At 43.3% G+C, this 18,203-nt stretch overlaps 1 protein-coding gene across 2 annotated transcripts in view; it reads left to right on the forward strand.

Annotated features, from left to right (window-relative positions):
- The window catches only part of LOC137435317 (transmembrane 4 L6 family member 4), a 47,254-nt gene extending 40,901 nt beyond the window's left edge, over positions 1 to 6,353 (forward strand). For both annotated transcript variants that reach the window (XM_068128999.2, XM_068128998.2), the window contains 3 exons: positions 212 to 366; positions 3,498 to 3,678; positions 6,044 to 6,353. In XM_068128999.2, coding sequence (XP_067985100.1) covers positions 212 to 366; positions 3,498 to 3,678; positions 6,044 to 6,061 — 354 coding nt within the window. In that variant the 3' untranslated portion in view covers positions 6,062 to 6,353. The remainder of the gene's footprint in view (positions 1 to 211; positions 367 to 3,497; positions 3,679 to 6,043) is intronic.
- Positions 6,354 to 18,203: the final 11,850 nt, after the last annotated feature.

The following is an 18,203-nucleotide window of genomic DNA, read 5'->3' on the forward strand; positions in this document are numbered from 1 at the left end:
TATCTATGAATATTGTTGAAATGAAGATCAAATAGCTGTATGTTGAAATATGTTGAAAAAGTCAAAACTTTACATGGGTGTACTTACTTTTTCACGTGACTGTATATGACGTCTTTTTTGATATTCGTCCTCATGTTATTTGAAATTGCAGATTATGTGAAGGATTTTTCTTTCCTACAGATGTCAAAAAAATTAACTCTTTGTTTTCCAGATGCTTTGCTCCATCCTGTTTTCGGGGATCGGCTTTGTTGGTGCTCTCTATTGCTTTGCTATCTCTATAACAGGGATGGTCGAGGGTCCTAAATGCAACAACAGCATTGACAACAAATGGACCTACCCATTCTTCTTAAATTCAACCAGAAACATGTGAGGGAGCAAACCTTTAATTGGATCTCTTTTCAACGAGTCGGTCAATCTTTGGTTTATTTTTTGTCATGTCCATCATTTGCCATATCTGTTGTCTTTGAATTACTGTATTACCGTTTTTGCCTTGAAGCAAATCTTTCACCTGGAGTATGCCACTGCTTCAATGCAATATAAGCTTGACAACCTTGACTTGCTCAGATCTTTCCGAGTGTATACTACATTGAGATTTTTTGTCACTGATCTACACATAATACCCCATAATGTCAAAGGAATTATTATTTTTTAGAGTTATTTTACAAAGTAATTAAAAATGAAATACAGAAATATCTAATTTACATAAGTATTCAGCTCCTGAGTCATTACTTCGTAGAAGTGCATTTGGCATTGATGACAGCTTCGAGTTTTCTTGGGTATGTCTGTATCAGGTTTGGACATCTGCATTTGGGGAGTTTCTCCCATTCTTCCTTTCAGATTCTCTCAAGCTCTGTCAAGTTGGATGGGGAGCGGTGGTGAACAGCAATCTTCAAGTCTTTCCACAGATTCTCAATGGGATTCAAGTCTGGGCTTTGGCTGGGCCACTCAAGGACTTTCAGTTTCTTGTTCTGAATCCATTCCAATGTTGCTTTGTCATTGTCCTGTTGGAACGTAAATCTTCACCGCAGTTTAAAGTCTTTTGTACTCTGAAGCAGGTTCTCCTCAAGGATTTTCCTGTATTTAGCTCCATTCATTGTTCCCTCGATCCTCACAAGTGTCCCAGTCCCTGCCACTGAAAAGCAACCCCATAGAATGATGCAGCCACCACCATGATTCACGTTATCGATGGTGTTAGATGGGTGAAGAGCTGTGCTCAGTTTCCACCAGACGTAGCGCTTTGCATTCAGGCCAAAAGTTCAATTTTAATCTCATCAGACCACAGAATATTTTGCTTCATTCTCTGTGTCTTTCACGTGCCATTTTGCAAACTCCAGGTGTGCTGTCATGTGCCTTTTTCTCAGAAGTGGCTTCTGTCTGGCCACTCTACCATAAAGCCTAGATATGTGAAGTGCTGCAGAGACTGTTGTCCTTCCGGTAAGTTCTCCCATCTCAGCCAAGGAACTCAGTAGTTCTGTCAGAGTGGTCATTGGGTTCTTGGTCACGTCCCTGACCAACGTCCTTCTTGCCTGATTGCTCAGTTTGGTCGGACGGTTAGCTCTAGGAAGAATCTGGGTAGTTCCATGTTCTTTACATTTCATAATCTTGGAGCTCACTGTGCTCTTTGGAATTTTCAACACTCTAGAAATTGGTTCATACCCTTCCCCAGATATATGCCACATCACAAATCTCAGAGCTCAATTTGTTGTCATCGCAAAGGGGTTGAATAACTATTGACTCAAGACATTTCAGCTTTTCATTTTTAATTAATTTGTAAAAGTGTCTAAAAAAAACCCTCCACTTTGACATTATGGTGTATTACTCGTACTAGTGAGGTACCCGTGCTACGCATGTGTGGGAGGCCAGAAGCAAACAGGCAATGCAGAAACGGTGAATGCTAAAGCATGAAACCAATAAATTCCACATGACTGTAGCACCTTCATTCGCACGTCAGACATGGACAGCAAGTTCGTGAAGGACTTCCATGAAAAACGTACCTGTTTGCAAACAAATAGGTACGTGTGTCCCATTCCCAGTCAATGGCGAATCTGCATATGGCGATCCGTGAATTCACGTTTAGAAAGTAGAAACCGTCACGGCATTTCGTCATTCACTTGAACTCGATATCTCTTTTTTCATTCCAAACAGCATAACTCCAATCTCAAATTAAATAACATTAATATAATAAACTTTCAACAACATTCGTGACCTAAACAAATATTTAAATCCTGATGTGGAGTTCCGTACGGTTGGGTGAACACAATTACGAATTCAAAATCGTAATTGTATTCACTCAATTCTAATCATCAATTGATACTTTAACAAAACGATTAACATGATTAACGTTTAACGATTTAACATTACGATTGAATGACGGTTGTATTGGGATATTATCAAACCCGTGCATTGGTAAACTGTCCACTTCCGCATTCGCGGCAGGTTCATAATTCTCATCAAAATCCAAACAGTATTTGTAGAATTTCAACAAAAGTCACATCACTGTTCATATCGGTAAATATTATTCCATCGTGTTTGCAAAAACTGGAAAATTGGAAAATTCGGAAAAACAATATAGCCTATTTTACTCCAGGGGGTCCTAGGATTATCTACCCAAAATATCGTTGCAATCGGTTCAGCCGTTTTTGCGGTACCTTCGAACGGACAGACGGACGGACATTTGGTGAATTATAGTAAGATGTGTAGATCAGTGACAAAAATCTCAGTTTAATCCATTTTAAATTCAGGCTGTAAAACAATAAAATGTGAAAGAAGTCAAGGGGTGTGAATACTTCCTGAACGCACTGTACATTCATGGAATATTGAAGAACATATCACAATCTGTACGGTAAATTACTCTTCCTTTTTTGTTTACTCACATTTCCTAGCCTGGTGTTGGCTTAATGGTTAAAGTACCTGGCTTAAGATCTTAGGGTCCTGAGTTCAAGCCCCTGTCAAGGCAACGAATTAACACCAGGTGGGTTGATTCAGCCTGATCATCCTTCCGAGGTCGGCAAAATGAGTACCAGCTTACTGGGAAGAATGAGCCCATCGAGGATCATGCTTCCAAGTAGCGACCCATCCAGAATTGTTTCTCCTATCCAATGAAAAACTGCCTCAGCATCCCTTTGCATCTGAAGATGCAAAAGGAGTGCTTCTTCATTTCTCAACTCCCATAGATGGGTTGGTGGGATGGGGGGCGGGGCGGAGGGTGCAACAATGAGAAGATTGAAATTGTGAAAATAATGAGAAGGAAGGATGATAGAAGAATGTAGGGTAGGGCAGTGCAGAGAAAAAGGAACGAAAGATTGGAGGAGTGAGTCGCCCTGACCATCCAATTTGGACATATTGAATAGATGGCCCCTTTATCAATGTAGGACAAATAAAGGTGGGGATGCAGGATGTGTGGCTAAAATATTCTGCCATATTTCTGTCCATAACAAATGGATCGAATAGATTTTCCTTCATTATAATTATTTGGCTTTTTTATTGTTGTACTACAGAACTGATGTCTACCTGTTTCATCAAGATTGGTGGAGCATCTGTTTCGAACCTCCCAACGTTGTGCTATGGAACATTGTCCTCTTCTCAATGCTTATCATCTTCGGTGGTATTGAGATGATCCTTTGCGCAATCCAGATCATCAACGGGCTCTTCGGCACACTTTGTGGCACCTGCATGTCTGTACGTACATTTTACCTTTGTGGAAACATTTACCAATGATATATATCACTCGAGGACTGAACTCTCAAATTTTAAGATTATTTAATTGGCCTCTTTAAATGTGAAACGATCTTCTTATGCATGCTTTCTATTTGAGTTGAACTTTTCTTGTACACCGCTCCTTTCCTCTTCCATCTCCAGGCGCTGCATGACGTCATCGCTGGGCACTGAATGGGGCCCGGCGATGACGTGCGCTGAAAGGGAGTACTCAGTTTTCACTCCGTTTGTTTTCTTGTTTGTTTTTTGTCTGGGCAATATCTCAGCCATCCTTTGAGCTAGGAAGCTGAAATTTGGGCACAATCGTGAGCAAGTACTTTGGCAAAAACAATATATTTTTTATTTTTTGATTAATCAATTAATTCATTATTTATTATCGATTAATTAAGTACTTCTTTATTTTCTTTCTCATCTCGGCAATATCTCAGGCACCTTTTGAGCTAGGAAGCTGATATTTGGACATGACATTCACCAAGTGATTTCGCTGTGAAGGGTATGTTCGATTTATTGATTATTCAATTAATCGATTAATTATTTAATTATTCGATTAATCATTTACTTAATTTTCAAAAAGTTAAAAGTTCGGATGAAATGGTGGTGATTACCCTGCATTCGTGAAGCGAAAAGCAGGGTTAGGTATTCGGTTGCGTGCGTGTGGCGTACGTGCATGTCTGCATTTTAAAATTCCTTTTCTCGGCAACTGTTGGTCCGATTGTATAATCCCTGTATAATTCTGTATAATTCTTTTATTCATAATTCGTCAAAGGTCACGTGGTAATGGACGCCATATTGGAAAAACGCTACACCTCGATATCTCTCAAACCGCTCAATGGAAAAAGTTTAAACAAGGCTCACCATGGGGAATAAGATATGTTGATGATGATGTAATTGGTGCCTTCATTAACTTCGCCATCAAAGGTGGATGGAGGTTGTGTTTTCACCCCTGTCTGTTTGTCTGTCCGTTTGTTTGTGAACAAAATATAAATAAAAAAATTGAGAACGGATTTGGACGAAATTTGGCAGAGATGGCGGATGTGACAAGGACGAAATGATTCGATTTTGGTGAAGATCCGGCTACTAAATTTTTAAAGTGATTCTTCACCATTGGGAGATAGGACCAAAAATGATATGTAGCAGGATATCTCAAAAAGTTATGGGTGGATTTGGACGAAACTTTGTGGAGAGGTTGTGTGTGTGACAAGGAAGAATCGATTCAATTTCGGTGAAGAATCGGGTTGGCAAGATGCGACTAACAGGGTTGGCGGCAGGAAGGGCATCCGGCCAGAAAACATTGCTTCAAAAAGGGGACCACGATGCCCGAAAAAGGCCAACCCCTGCTATGCAGGGAAAAATGGCCTGTAAAGGTGGTATTTCTTTCTTCTTTCATGGGGGTGATGTACTTTAAATGTAGCTCTACTTGTACTTTTTGTTGAGATAATGATGATCACTGTTCTTTGAATTTTTCAAATTGATGTGTGTGACTACGTTACTATAATATTTGTTTGCGGTTGAACTCACTTTTAAATAACATCTCAATGGATTTAAACTTTCTTTTCAAGTTTGCGTCTGACAACTGAGGATTGACTTTTGTGAAATACCCATGAGAAGTGTCTGTGGGAATTTAGGCTCAATAATAAATGTTCCATTTGCGGCATTCCATTTAATCGGTGAAATTCATCACCATGGGTTTTCCACAACAGAGAAAATTTGTCTAATGGGAGAGAGAAAAATTAAACACCATGGGTTTTCCTCGGCCCAGTTGTAAACTCACCCTGGTGTTTTGCACAGGATGATTAATCAATGTGTGTGCCGTCCCTCGGATGGATGTTACGTCTGCCGGCATTAGTTGGGGGACATTAAAGATCCCACGGTGTCCTTGGCAAAGAGTCGGCGAGCTATCGCCGACACTATGAAACAAATTCCTAATTCCTGCTCTGCTCAACCAGTGGCACAGCTGTGCCTCCTGATGATGCTACTCACAGCCATATGCTACATTCAAACGACGACAAAGAGTAAGAAGAAGAAGAAGGCTCTCTATATGTTGTCTCATGCCCTTTTCCACAGGCATTCAAGAGAACTGCACATTGTCACCTCATGCTTTCTCCCAAACTTACCCCTGCTCGCCTATTTTCATTGGCCCTTCCCCTTCAATACCCGTTTCCTTTCTGCCACTGATCCACTTATGTGTGATGTATTTGTCTCCTTGGGTCCCTTTGATCCTCAGTCTGTGAACTTGCTGCCCTCTTTCGTTTATCTCCACCATGAGCTAAGATTTTCTTTTTTTAATCTCCAGTTTGGTGATGATAGTGTTTTGTGTCTGCGGGTGCAGGATGACGGGGTGGTGTGATGTAAGACCGCATAAAGGTGATGTCGTGACCCATTCATGGAGAGCATCACCACACCTTCTTCAGCTTCTCACCAACCCATCAACTTTATCCTGGGTCTCCACAGCTTGTTCTTATGTCTGTTCTTGATTGATACTCCCTCTTACTCTTATTCAGTTAATGTCTTCTTTTTGACTTGTCTATTCAGTGTCTGATGAACTCCCTCACTTTGATTGTAAAAACGGCAGTGGGAAATATTTTTATTTGGTTATTTTTGTGTAAAATGCTTTGTTTGAATTAAATCCTATAAAGGAACGTCTAATAGCATTTTTTTTGATTTCTCAAAATGGTGAATACAGTACGACTATAAAATATTGTTACGGAACTGGGGTCAGGGGTTCCTCGGCCACGCTCCCTGAACTCCGGATCTGAGGTCACCGGTCAAGGATAACTCCACTGTCCGGTAAGTTGCTAGTCAACCACGGACGCCGATTAAAACCACCAAACCGAGCAGGGTTCTCACTCCTTTATTAACACATTACGTTATGGTTGGTTTGGTAATCCCAATTGGGGATGGTACCCTCAACACCCATCTGTCTACTTATTATGTACGGCCGAGCATAACCGTGGGATGGAGGTTGGCTGAACTATTGGAGCCAATCATTGGGGCAGAACTTCCCGTCTATCTAGTGTTTGCACACAATGTCGAACCAACTGAAGAAAGACAATCAAGCAGGTTTGAAAGCAGTTCACCTACAATAAAGCATGTATTTACAAGCACATACAAAAGCAATTGTCACAAGCATGCATTTCCAAAGCAATATTCACACAGTCAAAAGGTAGTCAAGAAGTAAGCACGAGTCAAACATTTACAGGCACATATCACAAGTAGGAGCAATTCACAAAGTCCATATGACAAGCAGACAAAGACACAGGAGAAAAAGTACTTACCCTTGTCACAAAACAATTAGACATAGGGCGCCTCTTGCATTCGTGGATGATTAGGGAGGGGGGGGGGGAGAGAGGGAGAGAGAGAGGGAGAGGGAGAGGGAGAGGAAGAGGGAGAGGGAGAGAGAGAGAGAAAAACAGAGACATAGACATAGACATAGACAGACTTTTGTGCCCTTTTATTATAAAAATACAAGCCATTCCACAAAGCGGTTGTAAGCAAAGCAACCAGTTTAAAGAAACATTTCGTAAGGATCATGAATTCACCAAAAGGAGCAAAGGATATTTAAAGGAAACCAGCAAGTATAAAAATTTTACAAACCAAAGGTGAAGACACAAACAAAACCACAAACAATTTTAAAGGAAATGCTCAAGCAAGAGCTATGAGCTATGCCACATCAAGAGCAAATTAAGCGTTTAATTAAATGAAGCGAAACATTGAGAGGGAGAGAGAAAGAGAAAGAGAAAGAGAAAGAGAAAGAGAAAGAGAGAGAGAGAGAGAGAGAGAGAGAGAGAGAGAGAGAGAGAGAGAGGAAGAGAGAGAGAGAGAGAGAGAGAGAGAGAAAGAGAGAGACCGAGAGCGAGAGAGAGAGAGAGACAGAGACAGAGACAGAGACAGAGACAGAGACAGAGACCGAGACCGAGAGCGAGAGCGAGAGCAAGAAAGAGACAGAGACTTTTTATTATAAAAAGAGAAAAGAAAACCCACAAATAGGGGTCACATTCTCATTTCAAGCAGGAAAACAGAAAACAAAAAGTTGATAGTGAAATTATGTGCTAAACATTTCACAAAACAATAAACGTTTCTCCAGGATTTTACAAATGACTTCTTTCACGCACCATTTGGCCTCAAACTGTGGCAGCCTTCCTGTTATTGAGAAAAACGCAAAGTCCAACTTTACACGGCTCATCACAAGATTTTTAAACAAGAACAAGGCATTTTTCTCATTAGCTCTGAGATCATCAATTTTTCTTTTTCTTGATTTATTTTCTGCTATTTTTGCCTGAGCAAGCAGGAAATTAGCTAACACATCGTTCAAATTTTTGTGTGAGATGTCCAAGCCATAGATGAAAACACAAGTGTTGAAAACCAAACCAATCCTAATAAAACAATTCTGAAGAAAAATAAATAAAGGAGCCAACCGTTGACATTCAACATAGATATGGAAGAGATTTTCAGACCTTCTACAAAAGGGACATTCATCTGCCAGAAGATTTGAAAAGCGGTGCAGCAAGTGGTTAGAAGGGAGGATCCAGTGTGCAAGTCTCCATTGGAGGTCGCCATGTCATGGCGGTACAGGAGGATGATATAAACCTTTGTTTCGGAAACCCATTGAAGCCTATGCTAAAAGGGGTACAAGGAGGAGCGTTAGCAAGAGAAAACTTGCAAATGAGTTCAGGAAAGGTAGAAGGAGAAGCACCTTGTTCATTGTCTGCTTGGCCTCACCCCCAATTAGGTGCAAGCTGTGCATCGGTACGAAGCACACTACGTAACATACGTTCCACAACTCTGGAGGATCACACGCCAACCAGGCTTGCCAGTGCGTCAGCTCCAATCCAACTGCCATTTGGGCTTAAAAGATCGGCAACCGATTTTATGTTCTTCGCTACAAAGCGTTGGACAAGACACCTATCAGCAGGCATATAGTGGAAATTGGAATTGTAAAACAAAGGCTCTGTCAGGAACATTTGCTTTGTGTACGAATGTGTGGCTCTTGTTGTCGTTAGGGCTCACCATGCATTTAGTACACTCTGATAGAAACTAGAGAGGGGAGACATATCAAGATGGGAAAGATCCATCAAGAATAGAGCGTGGTTATAGCCTAGTTTCCCCGCCTGCTGCAAAAGGCGACGAGCAACGTTAACCCATGGTGGAGAGGGGTGTGTGTACAGCATGCGTAGAACAACCGAAAGTCGAAAGCACTTTAACCGGCTCTTTATGTCAATCAGGCCTTGGCCTCCATCGGTTAGTGGCAAACTGAGGACCTCGGGTCGCAACCAATGCTTTCCACCCCAGAAGAAAGACACAAAGCACTTCTGGAGCTGTTGAAGCAACACTACTGGAGGGTGCAGCACAAAGAACATGTGCCATTGGCTAGAGGCCACCAAACTGTTGATCACCAAGACCCTTTCACGATAAGACAGTTGTGTGATCAGACCTTTCCATTTTTTGCAGTTTTCCTTCAACAAAATCCGACAGACCAGCCCAATTCTTTGCTACTGTGGCGTCATTACCCAAGAACACTCCAAGGTATTTCACGCCATCAATGGCCCATGAGCGAGGAGCAGGAAGTCTTGGTGCCAAGTGACACGAAGGACCAAGCCAAAAGGCGCTCGTTTTGTCCCAATTCACTTTGGCTGAAGAAGCCTTTTCGAACATGGATAGACAATACCGGACAACGTTAATGTCATTGAGGTTCCGCGCAAAGACACACACATCATCGGCATATGCCAGCACCTTAATGGGTCGTTCAAGATGAGAAACTCCAACCCCGGTTAGTCGAGTATGCAAATATACCAGTAAGGGTTCGATGGAAAGAGCATAGAGCAAGCCAGAGAGGGGGCAACCTTGTCGAATTCCCCTGTTAACAGGCAAGGGTGTAACAAGTTCATTGTTTATTTTAAGCACACTATAAATATTATTGTACAGCATCAATGTAAGAAATGAAGGTCGGACCAAGTCCAAACCGTTCAAGCACTTTGAAGAGGTACCAATGATCAACATGATCAAAGGCCTTCTCCTGATCAGGGAGAAGAAGTCCCAAATCTGTGGGGTTTTCTTTGCACAGTTTGATCATGTCCCTTACAAGGGAGATGCCATAGATGGAGCGTTTGGGTACACAATAGCATTGGTCTTCTTTCAACAATGAGGAGAGATGAGGAGTAAGTCGCGATGCTAGGGCTTTCGAGAATAACTTATAGTCTGTGCATAACAAAGAGATTGGGCGCCAGTTTTGACTATAGAGCAAGTCTCTTTTCTTTGGAATGAGGGTGAGAATAGCCTGTCGGCAACTCTGAGGGAGCTCTCCAAGCTGGAAGCTTGCGTTCAAGGTGTTGAGGAGTTCGAGACCCAATAGATGCCAGAATTTCTTATAAAATTCAATTGTGAGTCCATCCAATCCAGGTGCTTTCCCAACAGCAAGGCTGTGCAGAGCGGCGCCAAGTTCGTCCAAGGTAATGGGCCCTTCCAGGTGGGAACATCCACCTTCACACAAAACTGGCAGGCCTATGGAGATAGAGGCGACACTGACAGGATTTATTTGCCCCATCGAATATATTTTAGAGAAATATTCCTTTGTGAAAAGTTTGATAACTGATTGGTTGAAAGTGATGGATGAGTCTGCTAATCGCAGATGAGAGAGCTGTTTGTTCGGAAGGCGTTTCTCTAAAGAAAAAAATATATACTTAGTTGGTATGTCTGCCTCGTTAAGGTGCTGCACCCTCATCTGAACTAAGGCACCACGTGCATTTCTCTCAGTTATTTCTTTCAATAAAGACTGTTTTTCGGTTAAGTCTCTTTGCACATTATTATTATGTCCTGTGACCCTCTGAAGATGTAAAATCTCCGATTGCAATCATTTCCTCGCTTCATAATCAGACCTTTTGGCACATTAAATCAGACCTTTCCTGCGGTGTAACCGCATTGGGGCAGGCACTCCTCACATGCCTGTAAGCCCCACACTCGAAACACGTCATAGCCTTCAAGGAGGCAAACATTTTGTATTCAAAGCGATCGATTTTCACACTCAACATGACATTGAGCGTTTTTACATTTGCAGGCAGTATCATGTACACCAATCTCTTGAAGGACATGACATGTTTGAATCGATCGCAAACATTTCACATCGGCACCATCAAAATCCTCGATACGACCTTACGGAACTTGCTTAATTGTTCACGTAAATCCTCATTTCTAATAAATGGCGGGATATTACTGATGTTAATCTTTACCGTAGGGGCTTGTAAAGCGAAAACAGAGAGGAACGTGTTCGGTTCAATGAACAAGCCTTGTTCAACTACACTCGCGACCATGTGCTCTTCGGACAAAAATAGGACGAATTTCTTATTCATACGAGAGGCAGCGCGAATACTATGTGCACCAACAATGTTTCCAATGGCGGAAAGCACATCGTTAATTTCCACCTCTTTGGGAGGAACACAAACTAGCCCGTGTTTACGAGTTAGCGATTCGTAGGTATCAATGCGGAAACGTTCGCCCGCCATCCTAACTCGACCAAAGACAAGTTCGTAACTGAGAACCGAGAAAACCCAATGTTTGTCGAACACCAACAAACAGATCAGCTACAGCCCAAAGCCATTAAAAACAGCCACAAAGTGAAGAAAAGACCTCCCCCCGGTGGCCATGCCAGACCGCCGGCTTAGGACCCTCTCAACACCGAACTGTGCGCTCTCTCTCTCTCTCTCTCTCTCTCTCTCTCTCTCTCTCTCTCACAGACAGAAGTACAGAAAAGATGAAAACAAAACGCCAAAGCACACAGGATGGAAAAGGAGAGGGAGTGGTAGGGCAGGAGAGGAGAAAAACACACAAAGGGCTCACCACAACACAGAGCAGTTGCTCACAGCCGCCATGACGCTACACCCAAATCACAACAGCCGGCAGGGGGAGAGAGAGAGAGAGAGACAGAGAAACAGAGAGAGAGAGAGAGACAGAGAGAGAGAGAGAGAGAGAGAGAGAGAGAGAGAGAGAGAGAGAGAGAGAGAGAGAGAGAGAGAGAGAGAGAGAGAGAGAGAGAGAGACAGAGAGAGATACGAAAAAGATACTTACTTTTTCCACATGCGAAATTTGCATTTATGTTTATTTAAATTATACAATGGACTACAAAATGTAAATGTTTCATGATATTTGTTATATTATATCACCTTTATCTATCAATATTGTTGAAATGAAGATCAAATAGCTGTATGTTGAAATATGTTGAAAAAATCAAAACTTTACATGGGGTGTACTTACTTTTTCACGTGACTGTATGCATGCATACATACATACATACATACATACATACATACATACATACATACGGATGGACAAACACTATTCTAGACGGCTTTGCCCTATGGGCTACGCCATAAAAATGGTGTTCCTACATGCCATGGCCTGCATACACACGAATCATCGACACACTCACAAAACACAATTCTTTAGCAACTACGCACATCACATTTTAACCCTTTTTGCCCGATCCACCTGCTTCGCTCTCATGGCCACTCTTGCCCATCACACATACCAATTCTCCAACTCACCTGCATACACTCAAATGCAAAGCATGGCGAGTTGTAACAATGGGGAAAGGTAAATTTGTCACTAATCCCATCCCACTGGGGTGCACGTTCAATATCAGGGTGCCTGCTACAGCCAATCTCATGTCTCCCTTGCCAATCTCATGTCTACTTGCCAATCCAACCCAGGGCTCGCTTTCCAAGCCGAGAGGCCATAAATCTCAGTGGACCACCTATGGAAGATCATGCAGACCTCACCAGGCCTTTCCCAATCACTCCATCATGTTCCACAGATGCTCCAATGATTGTCCGGTGGGCTGTATTCGTACCCAGTACATGCGGTTTGACCCCTGTCCATAGATTAGCACAGCATGGCAGGCCATCACATGCTGGCTGTCTCAGAGTTTCAGGGAAAGGCTGCCAGGCCGCATGCCCGGGCGGTCACCACATGAGTCCCTCTGTGGTGCCGCCACCAAAGCGCGGCCCGCAACACCTCCCCTTAGTGGTCCTGATGATGCACCATGCTAGGTGCCCATGAGTAACCACCTTGGACCCCTGGAGGTCTCAAACCCCTCAAGGTTCTGGCGACCCCACCATCCCGAGACACACGCTCGGACGGCGCCCCGATGGACAAAGGACGCCACACTCCACCAGACTCCTCGTGGGGCCCGGGTCGTGCCACCACACCCGTGGTCGGACCCCATGTCCAAATTCTGCCAGTGCAGCTCCCCAACTGCCTGGCACAACCCAATTTGAAGGGGGGGGGGGGGAATGTCCCACTAGGCCGGTCCCATTAGCCTCCTCTGGTCCGAATTACACAGCCCGGGAATGAATGAGGCCTCCGAGGCTGCTCCAAATTTAACTCCCATTTAAATTTAATTTTAAAATCCCAGGCCTCGTGTATCCAAACGTGGCTGCATATAATCCCATTGTTATTTTCGAACTTTTCTGCCCCTTTCCTGCAGCCATCCCTGGCATTGAGATTCATGTCGTTCCAATCCCAACCTTTCTCCATTGTCATGAGCCCCAGGCTGCTCATAACTCACAGTTCCTACAGCAAACAAACAAGTGCGTGTGAAAACAAATTCCAAATGAGGCTCACACTGACACCATCCAACAATGGCCTGTCTCTTTCTAAGTGCCCTACCATTGAACTTTTTCTTTCTTACCCGCTGCCCCGTGGTTGCTAACACACCCCGTGCGTGGCGAGTCGACAACCCCGGGCAGAGTCGACCCCAACAGGGTCCGTCCCGAACACCCCGGGAACCAACACGACTACCGCCGGCCCCAGCTCACCCACGGCGACGGACGCAGCCTCGCTCTCATCCTGCACAAGCTCGCCCGCGCGCTCCGATACCTGGCTCGCCGGCTCAGGTTTGGCTACCTGTACATACCTCTGAGCTGGAGCCGCGTTGTCCACTGTCGGTCCCGGGCATGTCAGAAGCCCCAACAGGTCCAACCACGTACCCACGAGCGCAGAGCCGCACACCACGGAGGTGGCCACGCACACCAAGGAGCCCAACCTATTCCCCTCTACAAGCTCTACTACTAGGGTTCCTACCCCAGCCTCATCATTACCTTCAACCCTCGGCTCACTCCCTTCATCTTCGCTGCCTTCCCGCCAATCCGCCATTTTGTTCACATACACCATTATCCGTACAGCAGCTTCTTCCAGCGTGCGCTTAATCCTCTCAGAAAATTTTTTTTTCTTTTAAATTTCCAACGCGCTGTTTTGTGTTCTTCTGACACCAATTAACCATCAATTTTAGAATTCCTCGTGCACTACAAAATCATCCCTCCCTCAAAGACAGAGGTGATCCCATCCCTGCAATTTAAATTCCAAATTTTCCCAAGCTGAGCACACTCGGGTCGTGGTTGTCTGATGGGTTCAAAAATCACACTCCTGACACCATTTGTCATATGGTGCCAGGAGGTTCGAAATTCCCACTCCTGAGCAACATTTTGTCATGTCTGCAGTTAGTTATCACCAGCCATGGACAGATGAAGCGAACCAGCTTTAACTCTCGAGGCAATCTCCAATTTGGCGGTTATGACGCATACGGGATGGAAGAAACACGAAGCGTTTAACTTCACCAACACATGGGTTTATTCCCAAACGCCACCAAGAACACAACAAAAATGTAACAATAATGATTTATAAGAAAATAAGCCGCCGAATGAAAACAATGAAAATAAAGCTGAGGTAAAATGCTACGGTAAGTTACCTCCACACAGACACAAACACAAACACAGGGTAAGGTAAGAAAATAAAAGTCCCTCTCTGGCATTTAGCTGGCCGAAAATAGATCCCCTGGTAAGGATGGCGGCTGTCGAATCCCGGAGCCACCTGCGTGGGAAGCTTGGCAAAATGGCGATGATGTCGAACGCTGCTCGCCGAAAGCATTCACGTAGACGGCCCTCTTTCCTTTCTCCTCCATTTGGGGAAGCATGGCACGGCCTCATGGCCCCCCCAAGAGCCAGCAGTCTAAGCTCCCTCACTATCGCCACACAAAATGCTCTCTCCCAAGTACACAAAAATGGCTAAGCTTCTTGCTTGCGCTCTCCCTCCAGATGAACCAATTGGGGGGTTGGGGGGGGGGGGAGGGAGAGGAGGGTGGCCTGCCGGTCCTGTCCCTCGCCCACCAGACATTGTATCTCCGCCTCTACTGGGCGAGTCTTTGCCGTATCGTGTCCATGGAGCGTGAGTACTAGCCGGCTGCTGTTTTGCTTGGCCGGTTGGTTGTTGTTTTAAATGTTAAGGATGGCCACATAGGGTATCACGAACAGTGGAATTAGCTTTAAACTCTACTACTAATAAACACGGCATCATCTCTTGTATAATGACATTTAAACACAACCTTAAGCTACATTTTCCCTACTTATGTACATCGAGATGCTCCTACACGTCACAGGGTCCATACTGTTTCCTATTCAATCCTACCTTTCCTATGGTAATCTCTTACCTACCCCCACAAACGTAACTATATATATACAATGAAACCTTGACTTACGAGTTTAATTCGTTCTGTGACCGAGCTCGTAACTCAATTTGCTCGTTTCTCAAATTAAATTTCCCCATTAAAAGGCATTGAAATGCTATTAATCCGTTCCAGCCCCCAAAAAACCAAACCAATTTTTTTTGTTACGTGTTTTTAAATAAGAAAAATGTACTTTATAAATAACAAATAATGTATAAACAAGCACGACCTCGTATATACTGTTCATAATAAAAGAGAATGTTGTAGCGACCCATGGGTCCCCCAAGCAAGACCGGCATCAGAATCTCCTTGCTCCAGCCGGTGACGTCACCGGCGGGGATCCCCGGCGCCAGAGTGGCTGGTCACGTGACCGCCAAAGCGTCCCGCGCGTGCGGGTATAATGAGCTACACCTGTGGATCACGTGACCACCGAAGCACGCCTCGCTTGAGAGGCGTGGCTTTCGGTTTCGGTTTGGGTTTTTGGTTTTGCTTTATAAGGCAGCCCGATAAACGGGCTTTTTAGTGTTCCCGAGTTGGTTTTACGAATAAACATCTTCTCGGACGAGTTTGTGCCTTGCCATCCTTTTATCCGTATTCTGCTGGAGTCCAGACTCCTTCAATGTAAAGAAATAAACTGGTTTTATTAAGTGTTGTGGCGGACACGAAAGCACTGACATGGTGACATCACCCCGCACACTAAGTGGGGGTGGGCCACGCCGGGGAGAGAGGCGTGGCCTCAGGATATAGACGGGGCGCGCAGCCTTGAGCAGCTTAGTGCTGCAGTTTGAATAAAGACTCTTGTATGAACCGCGTTGTCCGCTTGCTCCTTGCGTAAGCATTAGCGTGCGCAGCATCGCGCTACAGTGTATTTACCTTGAAGACCAGACGAAGATGCTGGCGGAGGTGGAGGAGATAACTTTTGCCCTTTTCGCCACACTTTCCTCGCTTTCACTTGCAGGGCGTTTCAATAAAAACCTGTCCAACGAGGTTTGTTTCTTCCTCCCTTTCAAAATGTTTCGAAAATTCTCCATCTCTTCATGGATAGAGGTCCGGAGCTTTGAAATAATCTTAACACCCTTGGCTGGCGTTATAGCCTTTATCGACTCCTTCTGCTTCAAAATCGTATATATCGTAGAAGTACTACGATCGTACTGCCTCACCAAGTCGACAACACGCACACCTCGCTCATGTTTTTCGACGATTGCGTGTTTTATATCCAAGCACATCATCCTCTTCTTCTTCTCAGTACTGCCCTTGGCACTCAATTTCTTAGGACCCACGGTTAAAAGTAAGAAATTTTCCAAAATAACCAAAATGCGAAAACAAAACAGCAGCGATATACGGCAGAGATGCTTGCACGGCAAGCTAACCACGTGACCGGAACCCACCTGGTGGCGGGTGGCGTAAGCTCGTAACTCAGATCTCGGCTCGCATCTCAAAGCAAAAAACCGCCCGAGCAACAGCTCGTATCTCGGAAAACTCGTAAGTTGGTGCACTCGTAAGTCAAGGTTTCACTGTGTATATATATATATATATATATATATATATATATATATATATATATATATATATATATATATATATATATATATATATATATATATATATATATATTGTATATATATACGTATATATATATATATATATATATATATATATATATATATATATATATATATATACGTATATATATATATATATATATACGTATATATATATATATATATATATATATATATATATATATACGTATATATATATATATATATATATATATATATACGTATATATATATATATATATATATATATATATATATATATATATACGTGTATATATATATATATATATATATATATATATATATATATATATATATATATATATATATATATATATATATATATATATATATATATATATATATACACACACACACAGTCACAGTTTCTGTGGCAACCGCATGTCCCTACCTAGCACCAACTAACACAGACGGTTCTCCCGAGACATCTATCTATAATTCCATTAATCTCTGTGTGTATGTGTGTTTGTATGTGTGTATGTGTGTATGTGTGTATGTGTGTATGTGTGTATGTTTGTCTGTGACCGCTGTTTCTCGACAACCACGGGTCCGATATACTTTAAACTTGCCAGGTATATTGCTGGGGACCCGAGGATGTGCCTTTTCAAGGTTTGAAATTAATCGGACAAGTAGTTACCGAGCTATGGCGATTTCTTTACCAAACACCGCAAGCCGTTCGCTTTGGACCAAACCATTTCATGTAAATAGAGGGGGGGGTTCTGTGGTCGTTGCGAATGGACCAAACCATTCATGTAAATAGAGGGGGCCGGGGGGGGGGGTTCTGTGGTCGTTACTGCCACGTGGTTTCAAAGTTTTTTTTTGTTGTTGTTGTTTGCACGCATGTTTTTTTGCACCCACGTACGGGCACGCCCTAGGATGTTTACACACACACACCCCTACACAAATTTTTTTTTTTTTTTTTTTTTTGGCAAGGAACGGGCACCCACGTACGGGCACGTCCTAGCTTATATATAGTACGGGCATGCCCTAGTTTAACTAAATCCCTTATCCTTCCCACCTCCTGAAATCCTCCTCGTTTCCTTCATAACTCCATCAGCCCTCTCAGCTGTTAGCTGCGCGCACGTCCTCCCTCTCCAACAATCATCCCTCTTTCCCCGTGGAAAAAAATTGTGATTTCAAGGCACTTTTTCATGCAGTTTCAACCTTCAGGGCGATTTCACTTTTCAAATGATCCTCACTACTACGCGCTGTCATCGTATCGCCCGAAAATACTGCCAGGGTACTTTTAACGGAATATTTTGACTGGAATATCAAAGTTACGTGGTAATTGTTCACAGTGAATTGTAAACTCTATCAATAATACAATATATTTACCTCAAGATTTCATGCAGATGATTTGTTGTGAGGTTTAGCGCAATGTTGATCAGGCTCGCTTCGGACCGCCCTTTAAGGTCCTCC

Source organism: Myxine glutinosa, chromosome 9 (genome assembly GCF_964187855.1).
Source record: "Myxine glutinosa chromosome 9, kmMyxGlut1.1, whole genome shotgun sequence".
NCBI lineage: Eukaryota > Metazoa > Chordata > Myxini > Myxiniformes > Myxinidae > Myxine > Myxine glutinosa.